General features: G+C 39.3%; 2 protein-coding genes across 10 annotated transcripts; both read left to right on the forward strand.

Annotated features, from left to right (window-relative positions):
* The first annotated feature begins 1,437 nt into the window (after positions 1-1,437).
* Positions 1,438-4,788, forward strand: LOC128875888 (protein ABHD18). 6 transcript variants are annotated; one of them, XM_054121867.1, is made up of 9 exons: positions 1,438-1,578; positions 2,053-2,122; positions 2,389-2,571; positions 2,686-2,798; positions 2,892-3,030; positions 3,184-3,381; positions 3,456-3,735; positions 3,967-4,252; positions 4,346-4,788. In XM_054121867.1, the coding sequence occupies exons 1-9, from the start codon at positions 1,487-1,489 to the stop codon at positions 4,404-4,406; spliced, it is 1,422 nt and encodes a 473-aa protein (XP_053977842.1). In that variant the 5' UTR covers positions 1,438-1,486; the 3' UTR covers positions 4,407-4,788. The 6 variants fall into 6 exon arrangements, with proteins under 6 accessions (XP_053977842.1, XP_053977841.1, XP_053977843.1 ...); XM_054121866.1 differs by having other exon boundaries at positions 1,440-1,578; positions 2,038-2,122; XM_054121868.1 differs by having other exon boundaries at positions 1,440-1,578; positions 2,038-2,122; positions 3,985-4,252.
* A 325-nt stretch (positions 4,789-5,113) lies between these two features.
* On the forward strand, positions 5,114-18,462 carry LOC128875017 (la-related protein 1). Of its 4 annotated transcripts, none has more exons than XM_054120295.1 (17): positions 5,114-7,089; positions 12,188-12,261; positions 12,479-12,532; positions 12,886-13,051; positions 13,163-13,267; positions 13,384-13,559; positions 13,838-13,962; positions 14,065-14,254; positions 14,548-15,114; positions 15,200-15,351; positions 15,483-15,711; positions 15,793-15,960; positions 16,059-16,318; positions 16,435-16,595; positions 16,837-17,091; positions 17,345-17,478; positions 17,636-18,462. In XM_054120295.1, exons 1-17 carry the CDS (start codon positions 6,237-6,239, stop codon positions 18,134-18,136), a joined length of 4,170 nt encoding a protein of 1,389 aa, XP_053976270.1. In that variant the 5' UTR covers positions 5,114-6,236; the 3' UTR covers positions 18,137-18,462. The 4 variants fall into 4 exon arrangements, with proteins under 4 accessions (XP_053976270.1, XP_053976269.1, XP_053976273.1 ...); XM_054120294.1 differs by having other exon boundaries at positions 12,883-13,051; positions 17,636-18,461; XM_054120298.1 differs by lacking the exon at positions 5,114-7,089 and adding an exon at positions 10,046-10,056 and having other exon boundaries at positions 12,883-13,051; positions 17,636-18,456.
* Positions 18,463-18,478: the final 16 nt, after the last annotated feature.

Raw genomic sequence — 18,478 nt, forward strand, 5'->3', positions numbered from 1 at the left:
ACACAAGGATATATCGTAGCGTTCTTGACATTCTTTTCGTCTTCCCCAGCATGCCAGTTGCTTTACCGTCCAACACGATAAGAAATTATCGGTCAAGGCTTGACCGTCTAACGTGTTTTCTTTTTATATATATTCGACGAGAACGAGCCGACAAAGTATTTGCCGCTGTTTCTTACCCTGTGCAGGTTAGAATACGTATCGTATCTATCGATTCTAACGTTTTACTTTCTACTACGTAAACAAACAGGCTGTTTCGATGTTTTGCGACCAGACTCTTCTTACATCGTTTGCATCGTGTAGAAAACTTGTTTAAAACTTTTTTCAACGAACAAGTACTTGTTCGCAAACTAACATGCCACGAAAATCATGGAGGCGGCCATAATTTCTATCAGCTGGTTATCGCAACAATATACATTTATATATCTGATTACCGTTTCGTACAAGAAATCGAGCCGCTGGTAAACAACAAAAATTCACTGTTTCTATCGGAAATTAGTCAAAATTATACATATGTATAGAACTATATTTCTATTTCTATTTCTATATTCGACAAAACGTGCGCATACCATAGATACATCGAGATACATAGGTACGTATAGAGTATAGACATCCGAAAATATTAACTTGTATTTTACGCCATCTATTTTTACCGCAACCAACTTGTTACCGCCAACTACCCAAAGGTACCTATAAAATAGACCGAATATTCATTGCGAACCAACGCACCGATACCAATCTTGCTGAAAAATTACTGGTTTTGTGAAAAATTAGTGCTTTTTTACGTCTCTAATTGGAGGTCCAAGCTCGTGCGCTCTACATTTTAGTTTGGTCAATTGTTCCCACGCGGCGCTTTTGATACGTGACTTTTAATACGTGAGCTTGGACCCCCTGGCGTTGATGTAGCGGTAAGGTCGACCACGACCAGCGACCTCGACCCTCGAGTCCTCGAGCCTCGAGGTCGATGGAGGTCGAGTTGGTTGAGTATCAATTTTGAAAAGACGCCGCACATGCTTCCGTTGCGTCACGCAATTGTCAACTGCCAACTGATAACTCGTAACATACTCTTCAGCTCTTGCGACTCGCGATGGTCGATATTTAACCAACTCATCCATCGAAATTCCTATTGTATTCGTACACTGTTAAAGATGCGAGGGACTGAGACAGACCTTCGTGTCCAATATACTCGCAAAACATCATCCGATACAATCGTGCCAATCGCCTGATTAAAGTATCCGAATCCGATAACTGTGTCGAGCAGTGACCGGTGACGGTGAAGGTCTGCAATCAGTTCACGAACGATGTCCACATTGTTGGTGGCTCTTTAAAAACATCGACATGATTGTTCTCGCGCTCAACACCCAAATTCTTTCGAGTCGTCGGTACAAGTATTCCAAAAAATTCATATTTTTTCACCACTCGCAAATTTCTTTCACCGACGAATCGTATAATATCTAAAATCAAATAATATTAATTTATACTTTACACGATGCCACCTAGTCGTCTAGACGCTGTTTATAGAAGTATCCTCCTTACGAAATTTTTCACCAAGGGTTGGGGCAGCCCTCAGAATTTGAAAAGGTAAACACAACGTAAGCATCCTAACCTTCCTTTCTACAAAAGAAACACGAAAATTCGATTCCCGCTTCGAGAGTGTTCTGTGTTATTCGTTCAGTGATGCAATTACATTTTTTCTCTCTACTATCTATATATACATGTACGCTACGAATATTTATTTACGAGTTGTATAGAATATTTCGTTTCTATATACAAACCACGTCAAACGGGACAACATCGACAGTTATTTTCCAAATAATCGGATTCAAATATACTTCAAAATTATTTCAAATTTTTATCAAATTTCTGCAATTTCTTGTAACTTTACGTTTGATCGTAATATTTATATAAACGTAATTTTCCTCGACAACTGATCCAAAATAAAATAAAATAAAATACAACAAATAGAAATTTCTTCATTGAAATGTTATAATACGAATCTTTGGATATCTTGAAAATTTAAGATGTAAATTTAATCTTTAGGATCTTTGAATTCAGAAAAGTTATGGCCAATAGAGAAGCGTGTTACAATCTTATACCCTGCGATTACCCAATCGATATAACTAAGGTACGATGTAATCATTTCTTAAAATTATCTTAACATATAGAAAATGCATGTATATCGATGTCCTTTTATATACTGCTTCGTGTATATTTTTGCACCTCTAATCAATTATTAATGTATTACTTTTGTCTTTCTATATTCTAACTTTTTATATAATTTCTTGCTTTGTAACTTTTCCCGTTTAATCTGCTTTCTATTTATGCTCTTGTATTATGTATTTTGTATTAAAGGATTTTTAAAATAATAATAATACGAACAATAATGCATAGGACGAAGAATGGTCGGATTGCCATATAATCGAAGGATGTTTCGAAAGTCCATTTCACAAGCATCTTCCTGGAATAATGCCAAGCGAAACGATAACGGCACATTTTCAATTGGTTTTACCGCGTAAGTGGTATTCGCATAAAACAAAACCCATTTGTTTACATCTTGCGGGTACCGGAGATCACGTAAGATAGTTTCGTTTTAATTCTCCTTAGATAATTTTGAAAAAGAAGAGAAAAGAAAACAAATTAAACGAATAGAAAAATTTGTACATCACCAAATTAATCCTTTGGTTTTAGTTTTTCTGGCGGAGAAGAAATTTAATTGCCAAACCCTTGCTTAAAGAATCTGGAATCGCATCTTTGTTATTGGAAAATCCATTTTATGGATTAAGAAAACCACAGAATCAAATGTAAGAACTTGTATTTGGAAGGTTTGTAACAGTACGTCACGATAATTTTATGAAATATTTTTGTAGTTATCTTAACATTTGTATATTTTCTAGACGTTCCAGTTTGCATAACGTGTGCGACATTTTTATCATGGGAGGATGCTTAATAATGGAATCGATCGTTTTACTGAACTGGTGCGAACAACAAGGTTTCGGACCCTTAGGTCTTACAGGATTGTCGATGGGCGGTCATGTTTGTATCTTTCGTTAATATTATACGTTGACATATCGATAAATCGAGTTATCGAATAACGAGTACCGGCTACGGTTATAACGCCGTCAATTATTTATACGATACACAAACATTTCTTTTCGAGTTAACGTATTAATGCATCAAATTTCGTAGATGGCTTCTTTGGCAGCAACTAATTGGCCAAAACCGATACCGTTAGTTCCTTGTCTTTCATGGTCAACGGCATCGCCAGTTTTCACTCAAGGAGTAATGAGTGCTTCCATTAATTGGACACTTTTAGAAAACCAATATTTTGCGAACGAACTTTATCAAAACGATCTCGCGAAAATGGTCAGAATTGTTGGGGAGGAAGTGAGTGGACAATCTTGCACGATAAAACGACGAATTTTAAATAGCAATTGCAGAATACGTATTCTCATTCCTAGGATGCATTCTTAGCTGGTCAACATTTTGCTCAACATTATCCTGCAAGTATGAATAGGGTGAACGAACTGAAAGTAAAGTCCGAAGATGCGAATAAAGAAACAGACGGTAATACCGATACTCGGACTGTGATCGATAGTAAATCAAATAAGGGTTGCGAATTTCGAAACGAAGACAATAAGTTGAAAGAGCAAGTTGCCGAAGAGAAAGCTGCAGCCAAGATATTTCCGCTAAGCCTCATTTCTAACAAATTTAAGCAAAAAGATTCGAGTGCGCTCAAAGGCAAGTATTTTTATAAGCTGATGGAAATAGAGTGACGATTACCGCGATATTAGATATATATTCACCAATCACCGATGATAACTACCTACTAACAAGTAATCGATACAAGTATCTTGTGTTTCCTTGTCTTTCCTTGTAAATTATCTAATACTTAGAGTATAACACAAGTGGGTAAGTTAACAGCATGTTTAATTACAAGCATGATTATTACGTGTATTCCTTTGGCAATAGGCATTTGTTTATTACCAGTTCCGAGACATCCGTTATTTTCGGGTTACAAGTGGCGTGAACGAGAAGCATTGCAATTCATGTGCGGAATAATGGATGAATGTACGCATTTGAAAAATTTTGAAGTACCCGTTGATACCGAGCTCATCATCGCTGTCTGTGCAAGAGATGACGCGTATGTGCCCCGCGATGGTTGTATGAGCTTAGAAAAAATCTGGCCAGGCGTTGAAGTTCGATATATAGAAGCGGGACACGTAACTGCGTATCTTCTTCATCAGAAAGTATTTAGGTAGAGGAATAAGTATCTTTTCGTTTGTATTTACAATTACGTATTCACTTTACGTACACTTTGATTATTATTCAGTTTAATCGTTACTTTCAGATCTACTATAGCAGAAGCATTTCAACGATCTTTGAAGAAATATCCTTTAAAAGTCAGTTGATGTACGTGCAAATTAAATAAAAATCAAAGTTAATCCGAAATGATGTAAAACAATTTCATGAGACAATATTTTGTTGAAATGGAATACCGAATGGCCGTTTCTGATATTATCAAGGAAAATCGTATTCAGGCTCTCTTGAAAATACCGTCATTTCTGTTGCCTGTGCATTGAAAAATTTCATAAATACTTGATACCAAGACAATAACCATGCGTGTAAGCAGATGTGATTCTTTATGTGTTCGATACGTACAAAATATTCTAATGTTAATTTTAATAAAGAGAAAAACAAAGAAACTGTATAAAATGCTCGTGAAATGTATTTGCATTTTGAATTTAAATATATTCTGTAAAAAGAAATATATTATATTACGATCAAGTGTGTCTTTGATTATTCAACAGTTATAGACATAGATATATCTAATCGACATAGTTAAAGACATAGATATAATCTATTATTCTATTATATATATATATCTATTAGAATCCAGCGAAAAGTTTTTATACAACGATCTTGTGCATCTTGTATATTATTTAATATCTTAACGGAAAACTAGTAAAATTGTTGGGAAATTCATTGAAATTAATGTAAAATCTCACGTTTCGTAAGAGGTTAAATTGCGCGGACATCGAGGAAAGAGGAAGTGGAGTGGCGTTACCTAGCGGAGTTGCGGTAAAGTCGAGCCAACCGGATGCTTTGTAGCCGCTTGCGTAAAGGCCAGGAGCCAGCGTTGGCCACATGTGTTTTACGGACCGCTTTTCCGTGGAAAAAGATCGCCGAAAATGCCGTGTTTACGTAATCTGTGGTAACGTGACGTTAAAAACGGTGCTCTTGAACTCGCTAAGGTTGTGAGAAAATTTCTCGGCTAATGTTGAAAGCAAATCGGGAGGAAAACTTGCGAATCGTATAGGATATCCGCGAGAAAGAAAAATTATTCGTAACAACGAGGTGTAGTTTAGCTGTCTGCTAGCTCTCTTAATCATATTTCGTGCAAGTACGTTCTTTATCTTGGTGCGTTTTCTCGCTAAAGTTTCGTCCTGGAACAGGTAAAAGAACATTGTTCGATAACTCTGTATAGTGCCGGTGGATTTTCACTCGTTTCATGAAATCGCCGAGTCAGCATACTCTTAACCACGCAACTTGGAGATCGCGCCTCGTGCACATCGTGTTTCAAGTTGTTCGAATGTATTCTTTGAATGCGACAAATCGCATTATATGAACGCGAGCTTTCGCACGGTTAATTTGTTCGGTTCCTCGGTCGAATATCGAAAAGATTGTGACACGTGAGAAGGAAGATAGATATTCGGAGGATATTTGGTAACGACCGCGTGCGTGCACGCTGCGCCTTCTGGAAAGAGTCGAGCGATCCGATCCGATCCGATCCGATCCCTCGTGACGAGTCTTTCGAGTGGGCGTTCTCTGTTGTTTCGTGTTGCCAGAAGGGATCGACGTCCGTCGTCATTCGTCGTATATATCGAAAAGTTTTCGTGAAAAATTGAATCGTACAAGTTGGTGGCAAACTGCACGAACTCGAAGCAGACATGCGTTCGGTTCACGGGGTGGAGGATACCGTAAGGTTGGTGCTTTAAAGCCGCACCGACGCCGACGCCGACGCCGACGCCGACGCGAACGCGGACGCAGCAGATATTTTCAATATTTTCATTGTCGTGGGGAAGCTGCTCGGCTGGATTAATGTGTCCGAGAGTGCTCGACCTTTCTCGGGACTCCTCGACCGCCTGAGAGGTAGCAACGTCCTGTACAAATATTATTCGAGTTAGATTCGTCGTGCGTCCGGACCTCGTGTTTTTGTCTTTCGGCGCGTATCGTTCAAGATGGCGGCCAAGGTGGCCACCGGCGCTCAGGGAAGTACCGATAGAGAAGAGGGCCCTGGAGTCTCTTACGCAAGTATCCTAAACTCGAAGAGCGGAAACGAGAATCGAGCTTCCAACACCAAGGGTAACAATAAGGAAAACATTGGCGGTCAGGTATCCCAGCAAATAGTACTCGTCAAGGATTACGTGTCTTTGCAAAATTTAACTGGCAAAGGGAAATGTTATCAGAGAAGCGCGAGGAGATTCAATCCGCACACCAAATTGGATAAATCTTACGAAAACGAATTGCTACCTTCGATCGAAACCAATCGAAATCAATCGATCGCACGAAAGGATGGAAAGGTCGAGCAACAACAACAACAACAACAAGATACTCGTCCCGAGATCGAGCAGGTGAACGGTGATATAGGAGGCAACGGAGAATTTCAGACGGTAGCACCGAAAAGCGCTAGGAGGAAGGAAAAATTACGGGAACAGCATAGAGAGCATAGAGAACGACATAGGCATAGAGATCACAGACATCCACTACGTGGTCACAGCGAAAGTAACGAGAGATCCCACAAGGAACGCGATCGTGGAGATAGAATCAATCTGGATCATCTCGGTGGAACTAAAGAAGCCATAAGAGATAAAGAAGATGCTGAGCTCGAGTCGGAAGCTCAAACTCAGCAGCCGATTAAATACATAGAGGCTCCTCTGCCTACCGTCAATCCTTGGACCAAAAGTAAAGCTACTATACAAGCAGTGTCTACAAATTCTAATGCCAGCGTGCCTTCCGCAAGTCTAACCACTGTTGAAAAACAAAGCGATAAAGAGAAGAGGGTACTTCAACCGCAACAACAGGAAATTGTTGGTGAGTGTAAACGTATGTCGGATGGCTAATGCATTATTTCAAGTAAAGCTAACGAGTATTAGCATAAAAAATATTTCCTTAAGTTGTAGCATCGGTTTCAAGCTTCGGGACTGTTTTATCTTTCAAACAAAAGCTACAAATATTCTATCGTCTTTGCGAAGAAAATATTATTTTTATATTCTCCCATCGAGATACGTTGTTCAACTTGTAAAGGCACGCATTTAAGTTTCATAATGGCAAACGTTTTATTTACGGATACTTTGATTTTTTATTATATTTCAAGAAACTCATAAATGTTTGAAATCACACGCAACGATCCCGTAAACTTTTCGATATCTTACGTTACGTTTGCGCTAAAAAAAAACATATCGGTAGAATATATTCGTATGGTTTTTTTGTTTTTATTTTAATTACTTAAAAATAAAGTACAAGATGGAATTTCAGATATAAATTATAGGATCCGTGCATCAAGTGCAATTTTTATCTTCGAAATATGCTTATACACGTTTAGGTGCACATTCTTAAAATGTGTAATAAATATAATAAGTTTTTATAAATACAATGGGTGTATAAATGGAAAACTAATACAAGGCTCTATAAAATTTCAAGTACTTTTACTTGGTGTGGTGTTTGTATTAAAGTGGCCTTGTACTTTGTACGTATGGTGAAAGAGGCTCTTATCAAGTTGGGGAATATGGAATTATTGTACATTTCTGCTTCTTCAAAAATATTACCGATACGAGGCAAATATTTAGGAAGTGGGGAGGGCTCTGTAATAACTCGATATAAATTACACAATTATTTGTTTAACATAATAACGTAAAGTTATTTGGTATGTAATAAAAAAAAGTTTGATTGTTTTACTAAAGTATATCGAACTATTAAAATTGATCGTGTTCCAAGTACATTGGAAAAAGTTTATTTTCTAATAATTATGTTATTTGACGATGAAAGCGTGTGCGTTCGGGGTGCATGGAGACTGTACGTGCGCGTAGTCGAGGTGTTTCATCGTTACAACGATAATACTGTACGAATATTGGTATCGTATCGTATGTCCGATTCGACGGTCTTATCTATTCACCGCCAACCAGTTATCCGTACACGTGGCAAAGAAAATAACTATGCTGGCAATCGTGTCTCGACACGTTGCGTATGGCGAATTTTTTCTCCATTTGTATCTAGAACATTTTTGATTCACTTTCCGATTGCTGTCTTTCAAATTCATTAAATGTTGAAAGACGAGGCTCGCGAAGGCAGCTGAATTAATTAGCAGACCTGAGTTTGTAATTCGTAACCGAATCACGTTCTTCGCTGTAATCTAGACATTCACTTTTGAATTCCTCTGGCATTCGTTTAATCGATAAACAGGTAACACGATCTTGTACATCGGTAGTATGCAAAAGTACCATTTCTTGGAAAGATTTGGATCGTAATAGCAGTGACTCGAAAAACTTTATCCGAGCGAGATAAGAAGGCGTAACGTAAAGATGCCTAACGATAAGTTGTTATATCTACAAGAAAACAATGTACAGTTATCCATCCCAGTGTTCGATATACATATGTACATTATACATACATTGAAATGTGTCGCAGAAAGTGAGAGTGGTGAGAGGAAACTCGTTTCGGAACGCCAGATCTTGTATATGTATATCTTCGATTCAAGTAGAATCGTAAAGGGCAATGAATGTCTTTATGTGTCGAGCAAGTATATGATGTATTTCGAAGGAAAGTAGAAAGAAAAGAAAACGAGGCAAAGTGTCGAGATGATTTTCTTTTTCTTTCGGGTCCGTTATACTCGAGTCCGTGTATGTGTAGTAGGTTAAAGTACGTGTAGAAGAGTAGTACGTGTTATCAGATATCGTATATCGTTTATACTCGTTGGCTACTTAACATTGATTTTTCTGTTCTATACTACGTGTGCATGGATACATTTCATTTTAATACGCGACCAAGCGTATTTTCTTTAAGCATACGTAGCTATGCTTCTTGTATGGTACATCGTACACCAATGATTCGTTTCAACGACAAGTTTATGTATCCAATTGACCGGAAACTATTAGGCGAACGTGTTTCCGTAGCATTCTAGTGCCGGCTGGTTATCGATGTAACATACCAGGACAAATTGGTTGCTACCAAACTTGATGATTAGTGCGTACACTCGTAGAATTGGCATTTATTAAGAATGAGTTGCAAAGGTAGAACGAAATAAGGTAAATTTAAACATTTTATAGACCAATGTATGATATTTATTGTTTAAATTTTAAACTTGAAATTACCTCTTTTCGCTAGAGACGGACTCGCGACAGTTGCGACAGTCGCGACAGTCGCGACAGCATATCTGTACAGCTTGAGGATAATGCGCGTAGCGAGCGCGGCGGTCGGAGGAGCTGTACATGGTGTCGTAGACAAGTGTCAAGAGAGTTTGTTTGCGACTAGTATAGGAGCGAGCGAGGGTTATATTTGAAATGGTGTCGCTAAAATATGTGTTTGTACATGTACTCGTTGTCAGTTGGTTAAAAGCATTTAAAAGCTGACGATAGTCGGGTAGACGAAAGTATGGGTAAAACGTGGAACCGTTGTAAACGATGCATTATTTAATAATCTATTATCGTCGATCGATATCGCTCAATCAGCAGGAAATCATCTCCATTTGCTGATTGTAGGAAAAAGATGAAAGCTGCGTTCAATGCTGGTTGCACGTTGCACGTTGCACGTTAAAGGCCAGCGAAGCAGCTAAAGAACGTGGTTGGTCGGTGCAATGCAAGCCTCGTTCAATTCTCAGCCTTCGTTTGCTTGCCAGCTCAGTGCACCGTTGACTTTCGACCGCGATCGACCGATAGAATGGCAAGCTTTTCGTCCGATTGTTTGTCGCAGATAAATCGTTTCTGTAGAAATCATTAGCGAACAAGTACGAAGAAAATTCTGTTGAAAACGAGGTTTAGCGGTAGTCGTGCTTATTACTATACGGTATGCAAATGTTTATAACGCATAACAAGAAGAACATGCGCTATCAATTTCTAGTCGGTGTCGTTGGTATTCGTTTGCAAGGACGTTGAAATAAAACTCGATGAAACAATTTACGGCATCTATTCGATACTACTCGAGGTGTTATATTTTCAACAATATTTTTCTCTTCTACGCTTCGTTCCATTCGTCACTGTGTATTATATTTGGTTTCTCTGTAACCGATGCAAACGTGACTTGTATGTATACACTATATCGTATACCCTTTTTCCCTATTTGGAAAAACATTCATGATAAAGTGAATAAAGAGAAAAAGTGCAGAAACACCTGTTGCGTTGCTTCGAAGGTTGTTGTACCTTGTACGACGATAAAGTGACTGGTTGGTTGGTTGGTTGGTTGGTTAGTTATTCGGTGTTATTATACGTATGTGTGCGCGCCTTGTATCGCGTTCGTTGAATTACGAGAGTTTTATCGGGTTCTCGTTGCTTTTCGTTCTCGCCAAGTATCGGTTTACGCGTGTCCATGTTTACATAAACATTACGCGAAAGCTTCAAGTGTCTTCTCCTTTGTACAAGCGGTGCGAAACAACGCGAAACGAAGCGAAGCCTAGCGAGAATACTCGAGAGCGTCTAACGAGATGGTTATAGATATTTCGCGGATGAAGAAAGCTTATTGCTTGTGATAGAAACGATGAAGATGAAGAAATATAAACGCAACGTCGGCCAACGTGAGTTCTTGGTTTCTCGGTCCTTGTACCTCGTATCTCTTTCCATTTTTCGACCGAATAGTACTTGGTAACGAGTCTAATAATATGGAAAAAATCAAAGTCATTCGCGATAACACCATTCGCCAAGTTGCGGTTGTTTACAAGGAACGTTGAAACCGATTTACCATTATTATTTCGCCGTAGATCGGTCTCGTGAACAAACTTGGCAACAAGACAAAATCGTGAGGTAAACTCCAACGCGATAATGCTCCAAGATAGCTCGTGTAGCCAACAACCGATGACGATGCGTGCGTCAGACTCGAAATTCGGCTCTCGACCGTCGACTCGTCGAACCGGAAAGTAGAAAATAAACACGATCGAGAATCATTTTTTTCTCTACTCTATCGTAAACACCTTTCGAGCCTGGAATGGTTTGCTCGTGATTCCGAGAAATTGGATCGGATCGGATCGGTTCGGTTCGGTTCGGTTCGGTTCGGTTCGGTTCGGATCATATCACTACGAACAGAGCATTTTTGCTTTTTTTCTAAGGTGACACCGTATCGTACTACATACTAGATGGTGTTTTTTTCTCCGTTTCTTTCTCACACTTTACACTGATTTAATACATACATACATGTACATATTAAACCACGGTGTTTGGAATGTTGGTTACGAGGAATAACATGGACACGATATCAAAATGAAGTTTTCTCTGTTAGATAAACCGGTATTGAATTAAAGAAAATTAATGTACATACGGTTAAAAGACTTGCCTATGGTTCGTTTGTCTCTGAGATAATCGAGATCGTAAGACGAGGAGCCGCGCGCAGTGGCAAGTTACTTTCGCTTTCGCTTTCGATTTCGCTTTCGCTTTCGTGTCGATTTGTGTTTTTCAAGCGAACGAAAGATTGACTCGAATGAAAACGGGGTCAACGAGCAAATCTACGGTTGTATCAGTTGCGTAACAAGTTGTGGTTAGAGTCGAGCTGTTTGTCGCTAACCGAGGCTGGATTGTTTATTTATAGAAAATAAGGAAATCGATTTCAACGTCGAGGCTTTTCGCGAAGAATTTCGGGAAACGTATACGAAATGTTTGAAATGTTCTCGAGTTGAAAATCGTTTTAACCTGAAAACGATTAATGGCAATTACAGATTATTACAGCGCTTACCACGTAACGTTCTTTTTCACGACTATTCTTCAAACTGTTTCTCTGTAACGCGCACGGTTATACATAGATAAAAATATTTACGAAATACACGCCAGCGGTCTGTACAAAGATAGCAGAGGTCACGAAATATTTGAACGGGTTATACGACTTTTGTTGGAAAATTTCATGTCGAAACGTGTACCGGTCCGGTCTGTAGGTACCCGTACCTATGTATATGTAGCGTTGATGGAACATTTTGTGGTTTTTTTTCTTGTTGCAGAAAATGGTATCAATGGGGGAAATGAACCAACTATAATCACAGCTACGAAAGATAGAAGAAAATTGAATCAAAAGGTAAGACTATGTACGACATGAGAGTAATAGTCTCGAGTGGATAAACGTACAGTTCGTATTCGTAAATAGGCATATATTATAGTTTCGACAAAATGTTAAAAGGCTTTTTTTACCCTCTATACAGAGCCGGCAGCCATGTTACTTCGATCGGTAACATTTTTCTTTCGTTTTATACAACATTTATAGAATATTACAATTTAGCTGGTATATTTAACAGGCGAGCGACTTCTCGGACATCGGCGATTGGCCAACCTTGGGTGCTCAAGGAGAGGTAAGTTATCCTTTTTCTTACCGTTTACTTACGATACTTAAATTCTTTGAATAATTCACTTTTAACATCACATTCGGTTATTTTCAAGAAAACTATGACTAAAATAAAACTAATGCAAATGCTAGAACTCGTAGAGTATCGTTTTGTACCAACGAGCGTAGATGCTTTGCTAGAGTAACGTTGAATGCGATTACGTTACCGACTTGGATCGTTTGTCCACGTACCGTTATCGTGTTCCTACACTAATTTCCCATACCGCTAAAATTATATCGAATATTTGTACGATTCACGCTCTGTTCTCTTTGGATCTTGTTCAAAAGTATCGATAGACAAGGAATATTTGTTATTAGAAGAAAACAACGGTGACAACACAGAAGCAAAATGGTGTCATCGAACAAAATAACGTCAAAGAAGGTAGTGGAACTCTAGAAAACAGAGGAAAGGAGAACAAGGAACAGAATCACTGCCAAGATGACAGCGACGACGACCACACGGATGCCAATGAAAAGAAAAAGAAAGGTATTCCTTTTGTAACCTTTTCCCTCTTAATAATCATCATAATAATAACAACAACAACAACAGCTAAAACAACAATACAGATATTTAACCGTTTATTTGCAATTGTTGCAGTGAGTAAACAAAAGTGGGTACCACTGGAAATTGATATAACGAAGAATCGAAGCAAACGAGAACGTTCTCCAAAATACCATAACCAAAGGGAAAAGAACGGGGAAGGTGTGTAATATACATATTTATACTTTCTTGTTAACTCTTGTATCGTCGTCCATCCGAATGTAGAGACGTCGAGTACTATTGGTTGGTATCAATCTGGAATTGTTCGGTTTCAACAGAAACGGACTCGTACAGAGATAGAGAGCATAACAGGACAGGATACAGTACGAGAGGTGGACGCGGTGGATGGAGTTACAGAGGGAGAGGAGGACGAGGTGGACGGGGCACGTATCGCGGTACCTTTAGACACAGGCATGACCAAGACTATTCAAATTACTCGGCAGACTATATGCAGGTGATTTCATACATTATATCTTATATTACCTATCTTGCATACAAAACTATATCGGACTTTTTATGCATTATACATATGTACATGTATATGTACATGTATATGAATGTATATTAGTCGAGCAACCAAGTATAAATATTACGAAAATGATGAAACATTTATGGGAATCTCTCAGAGTAACCGCTGACGACATAGCGAGAGTAGATCTGACATGTTAAATCGTTGGATAAAAAGGTACGAGTCTACAAAATACAGTATTTCAAAGTAGCACGTTTTTACAGATGAATAAATATGGACATCTGGATCCCGCTTATATGATACCTTACATGGGAACATTTTATTTCAGTAATACAAATTACATTAACGTAGACACAACGACGCTCAAGGAATATATAAGAAATCAGATGTGAGTTTGTAACAATTCATTTAATAAGAAGCAACGAAAGTAGTAAACGTTCAACGTTGCAGTAATCGCTTACCATATAATATATAACGTACAACTTTGCAGAGAATATTACTTTAGCGAGGAGAATCTTTTAAGAGACTTTTTCCTGCGTCGCAAAATGGATGGACAAGGCTTTTTACCCATTACTTTGATTGCTTCCTTTCGTCGTGTACAAATTTTAACGACAGACGTGGCTCTTGTTATCGAAGCAATTATGGAATCTGACAAACTAGAATTGGTGGATGGATTGAAGGTATAACCAATTCGTTTTAAACATCTTTAATACGATAGCACAATTTCCAAGTAATCTCCGCTTACGTCTCATACGTGTATCGGATTCAAGATTTGTGCTAAAGCAAATAGAAGAGGATTCGCTGACACCATTAGGGCTTCGAGTCCGATGAATGGCGTTTGAAAGTAGACCTCCTCACAAATCAAACGTTAACAATGAAATATTTACAAAGTTACTCGAGTATTATCTACAGTTGAAAATTGTTTGATAAATGTTCTTTACGTAAATTAATATGGTTGTTTCATGTCGCGCAGGTAAGAACGAAAACAGATCCCTTAAAGTGGCCCATCTTGGACGCAGCTGGAAATCCTATCTTTTCGGAGTCGTCCGATACTTCGAATCCGACACAAAACGAAGTAATACTTTCCACGTCCGAATCCGACTTTTGTCCCGTTGCTAGACCCTTACCAACGATTCCTATTCCCCCAGTTCCACGTATTCTTCAATCCAACCAGATTATCTCGACGGTAGGAAGGGTCAGCGAATCGGAAAGTATATCCTCGTCGATAGGCGACAGTTTAAATCCTGATGTACCAGAGTTCGTACCGAACGAATTGACGAGCAAAAACACCGAACCTATCCTACCTGACAGCAAACAACAAATATGCCAAACAACAAACGAGGAACGCGAGAAATCGTGTAACCCGAAAAGCATTCCAGCACTATCGGCTAATAATTCGGCAACGTCTCTCTACGGCAATGCATCTTTCAAGCCAGATGGTAAAACGTCCCCAACGGCCATGTGCTCGAATTCAAGTCGACCGATACAGGTACAAATCAACGGCGAGTCGCAATTGACGAGCGATAACGTTTGGAAAGAGGTAATTTATTTTATCGCACGACATTGCTTATCTCGTAATTTAGAAATGTTTGCGCAATAATCGTGTTCATAAAAAACTACAATAGGTAAGACGAAGAGTAAAACCGTCGCACAAGGAGAAGAACGAAGAAAGAGAGAAAAACGTTAAAAACGAAGAAAGAGAGGAGCTAGACTTTCAATTCGACGAGGAACTCGATACGCCACCCCCAACCGGCCGACACAATGCTTTTTCAGAATGGTTTGTTCTTGCTATTTCTTCAACATTTTTCCCTACATGCTGTTACCCGTTACCCGTTACCCGTTACCCGTTTACAACGAATAACCGATTTTCCTTAAAATGTACGAATTGACAAGTAAGAAAATATGCAGGTCCGAAGACGAAGAAGATTACGAATTGTCAGACAAGGATTTAAATAAACTTTTAATCTTCACGCAAACAACAGTGCCTATCTCGACGACACGAATTCCAAAACACGAGGGTCACGATCGAACCGGCGATTGGACAACCAGAGTGAAAATGACCCAGGTTCTCGAACAAGCAATCAACGATGGATTGTATTACTACGAGGAAGACATATGGACGAAAGATGGTCAAAGAGTAAGTTGAGCATTAATTTGATAATATACCTTCGAGTTGAAATAAATTTTCAGAATTTAAAAGTCCCTTATTACTTGGCAGTACGGATCTTGTTCGTCGATCGGAAGTTACAAAACGGTTAATGTGATTAGTCAGGAAGATTTTGAAAAAATGGCACCTAAAGCACCTAAGAAAACTAATCCGGAAGTTCCTCCTCCACCTCCATCCGCGATAGAAGACATGGAGGTGTCACAATCGCTCCCAACGCAGGTAATACATTTTTCTTTCGATAGATGTTTGTTTGGCTGGCGAATCTTACGCAATCTTCCGATGCTGATATACATATATAATATTTCTGTGGAAATTAGGTGCCAATAGCTATGGATAGTCAAGAGAAAAGGGATCGTCGAACAGATAGAAATCGGTGGAATGATAAACCGGGACGAAGTAGAAGCGGTAGAAGAGCGGTAGTTCCTCGTTTCTTTGCTGTAGTAAAAGACGAACCTTCGGTTGATCCTAGAACTCCGCGGAAAAGAAAAACTCGGCATAGCAATAATCCGCCCGTTGAACATCACGTCGGTTGGATCATGGATGTTCGAGAGCATCGACCGCGTACATATTCTACAGGGTACGTTTACGTTCATTTACGTACAATAATAATAATAATAATAATAATAATAATAATAATAATTGATTACGTTAATTTAGTCATTGCAATAATATACATCGGCTCGGATATTTCAGAAGTAGCGCAGGAACGAGTCCTAACGAAGGTTACCTCGCGAGTAGTTACGGAAGCGCGCCGCAATCGGTGCCTACCTTTCAGCATCCGAGTCACGCTCTTTTGAAAGAGAATGGTTTTACTCAACAAGTTTACCACAAGTATCATTCGCGGTGCCTAAAAGGTAATACACCTACGTATCCATGTATATTTATATCGTGTTTAATTCGCAAACAGTTCATTTTATAATCCATACTAATATAACGATAATACCTTATGATGAATACCTTTATTTTTGTCTTCTTTTCCCGACTGAGGAACAATCGTGAAGAGAAAAGAGGATCTGACAATTTTCCGATCTATACAAAGCACGATCAGTTAAAAACACACAACAAACCTTTTCAGTTACATCCGTTCTGTTTTAGAACGCAAGAGACTTGGAATTGGACAATCACAAGAAATGAATACGCTCTTTCGTTTCTGGTCGTTCTTTCTACGGGAGAATTTCAATCGTACCATGTACGAGGAATTTAGAACTATAGCCAAAGAAGATGCCTGCGAAGGCTACCGATACGGTCTCGAGTGCCTTTTCAGATTCTACAGTTACGGTTTAGAGAAGAGATTCAGGCATCAACTTTATAAAGATTTTCAAGTCGAAACGATACAAGATTACGAAAGCGGTGAGTAATAAACTTGAAATAAATGCGATATAAGGTTAAGCACACAAATAGGTTGTTTAACCATAGCCATCGTTGATAGCTAAGCGGTAAACTAGTGCGAAAGCAAATGATATGTTACGTTGATACCATGAGGATTCTTTTCTCGTGAGTGGTGTTCTGCATAGCGATACACCGTTAGATTTAAATTTAGCAATAGAGTTTAGCAATAAAATGTTGCGCGTATATCGGAAAGGTTTTCGTTTTAATATTGTAGGTCAGTTGTATGGGCTAGAAAAGTTCTGGGCGTTCTTAAAGTATTACAAACAGGCTGATCAACTTCAAGTGGACTCGAAATTGCAGGAGTATTTGTCCAAATTTAAGAGCATCGAAGATTTCAGGGTTGTCGAAGTAAGTGTTTTTATTTTACGCGTACAGTCAAGTCTTGTTATTATTTTTTCGACTCTTACCGTTTTCTCGTATAATCGATATTAGCTTGTACTCGTATGCAAGATTAGCGGCGAATTATGATTATCGTAATGTCTCGTTAAATTGCTATTCGTTACAGCCGCAAATAAACGAAATGCTCCAAGGATTTGCTGCAAATTTGCGATCTCAGGCGTCGAAGAGGCGTAACAGAAGCGTCTCCGAAAGCGCGGGCGGTGGCAACGCTTCGCCAACGAGCAGAGTTCGTCGATTGTCCGGCGGTTCCAGCACCGTGACACTGCCAACTTCTAATTCCGAGAACAATTCTGCCGCACAAAAGTCTCGCGTGGATGCGGTGAATCTTACCCAATTTCGAAACAGAGCCGGTTCGTTCGGCTCTGGGCGATTGGGTCATTCCAGAAGACGAAACGACGTTCCCTCGTGTTCATCGAGTAGTCAGCGAGACCTTAGTAAACAGCAACCGCGTAGCAGACAGAATTCTGGCTCGTTCGCGAGACCTCAGGAAACGAGCAAACTACAAAACACCGTCAGGGATCGACTGCAGCCGACAGCCGGCAAGTCTGAGCAGACCAAGTTGGTAGCAGCCAAGACCGAGACCACCACCCCCATTTCCCAAAAGTGATGGGCTTAAAAAGGGAAGGGTAAGTGCACCTAGAGGCACTTGCTCGATTGCCAAAACGAATAAGTGCGTTGCGCCCTCCTTGGAATAGGATACTTGTTCTAACGAAGAGAACGTCTCGTTTGAATAACACTACATATGCAGGAGTACACGGGATGTGTACCAGAGTATAAGAGGACAAGCACAATACTCTCTCTCTCTCTCTCTCTCTCTCTCTCTCTCTCTCTCTCTCTCTCTCTCTCTCTCTCTCTCTCTCTCTCTCTCTCTCTCTCTCTCTGTGTGTGTGTGTGTGTGTGTGTGTGTGTGTGTGTGTGTGTGTGTGTGTGTGTGTGTGTGTGTGTGTGT

Source organism: Hylaeus volcanicus, chromosome 4, assembly GCF_026283585.1.
Source record: "Hylaeus volcanicus isolate JK05 chromosome 4, UHH_iyHylVolc1.0_haploid, whole genome shotgun sequence".
Taxonomy (NCBI): Eukaryota; Metazoa; Arthropoda; class Insecta; order Hymenoptera; family Colletidae; genus Hylaeus; species Hylaeus volcanicus.

Excerpts from the sequence above, each read along its gene's own strand:
- LOC128875888 (XM_054121866.1), top strand. The coding sequence starts at position 1,487 with ATGCCACCTAGTCGTCTAGACGCTGTTTATAGAAGTATCCTCCTTACG. Across the intron at positions 2,572-2,685 it reads TTGCGGGTACCGGAGATCAC|TTTTTCTGGCGGAGAAGAAA; the intron begins GTAAGATAGTTT and ends CTTTGGTTTTAG. Across the intron at positions 3,031-3,183 it reads GATTGTCGATGGGCGGTCAT|ATGGCTTCTTTGGCAGCAAC; the intron begins GTTTGTATCTTT and ends CAAATTTCGTAG.
- LOC128875017 (XM_054120294.1), top strand. The coding sequence starts at position 6,237 with ATGGCGGCCAAGGTGGCCACCGGCGCTCAGGGAAGTACCGATAGAGAA. Across the intron at positions 13,268-13,383 it reads AAGGGAAAAGAACGGGGAAG|AAACGGACTCGTACAGAGAT; the intron begins GTGTGTAATATA and ends CGGTTTCAACAG. Across the intron at positions 15,115-15,199 it reads GCGATAACGTTTGGAAAGAG|GTAAGACGAAGAGTAAAACC; the intron begins GTAATTTATTTT and ends AAACTACAATAG.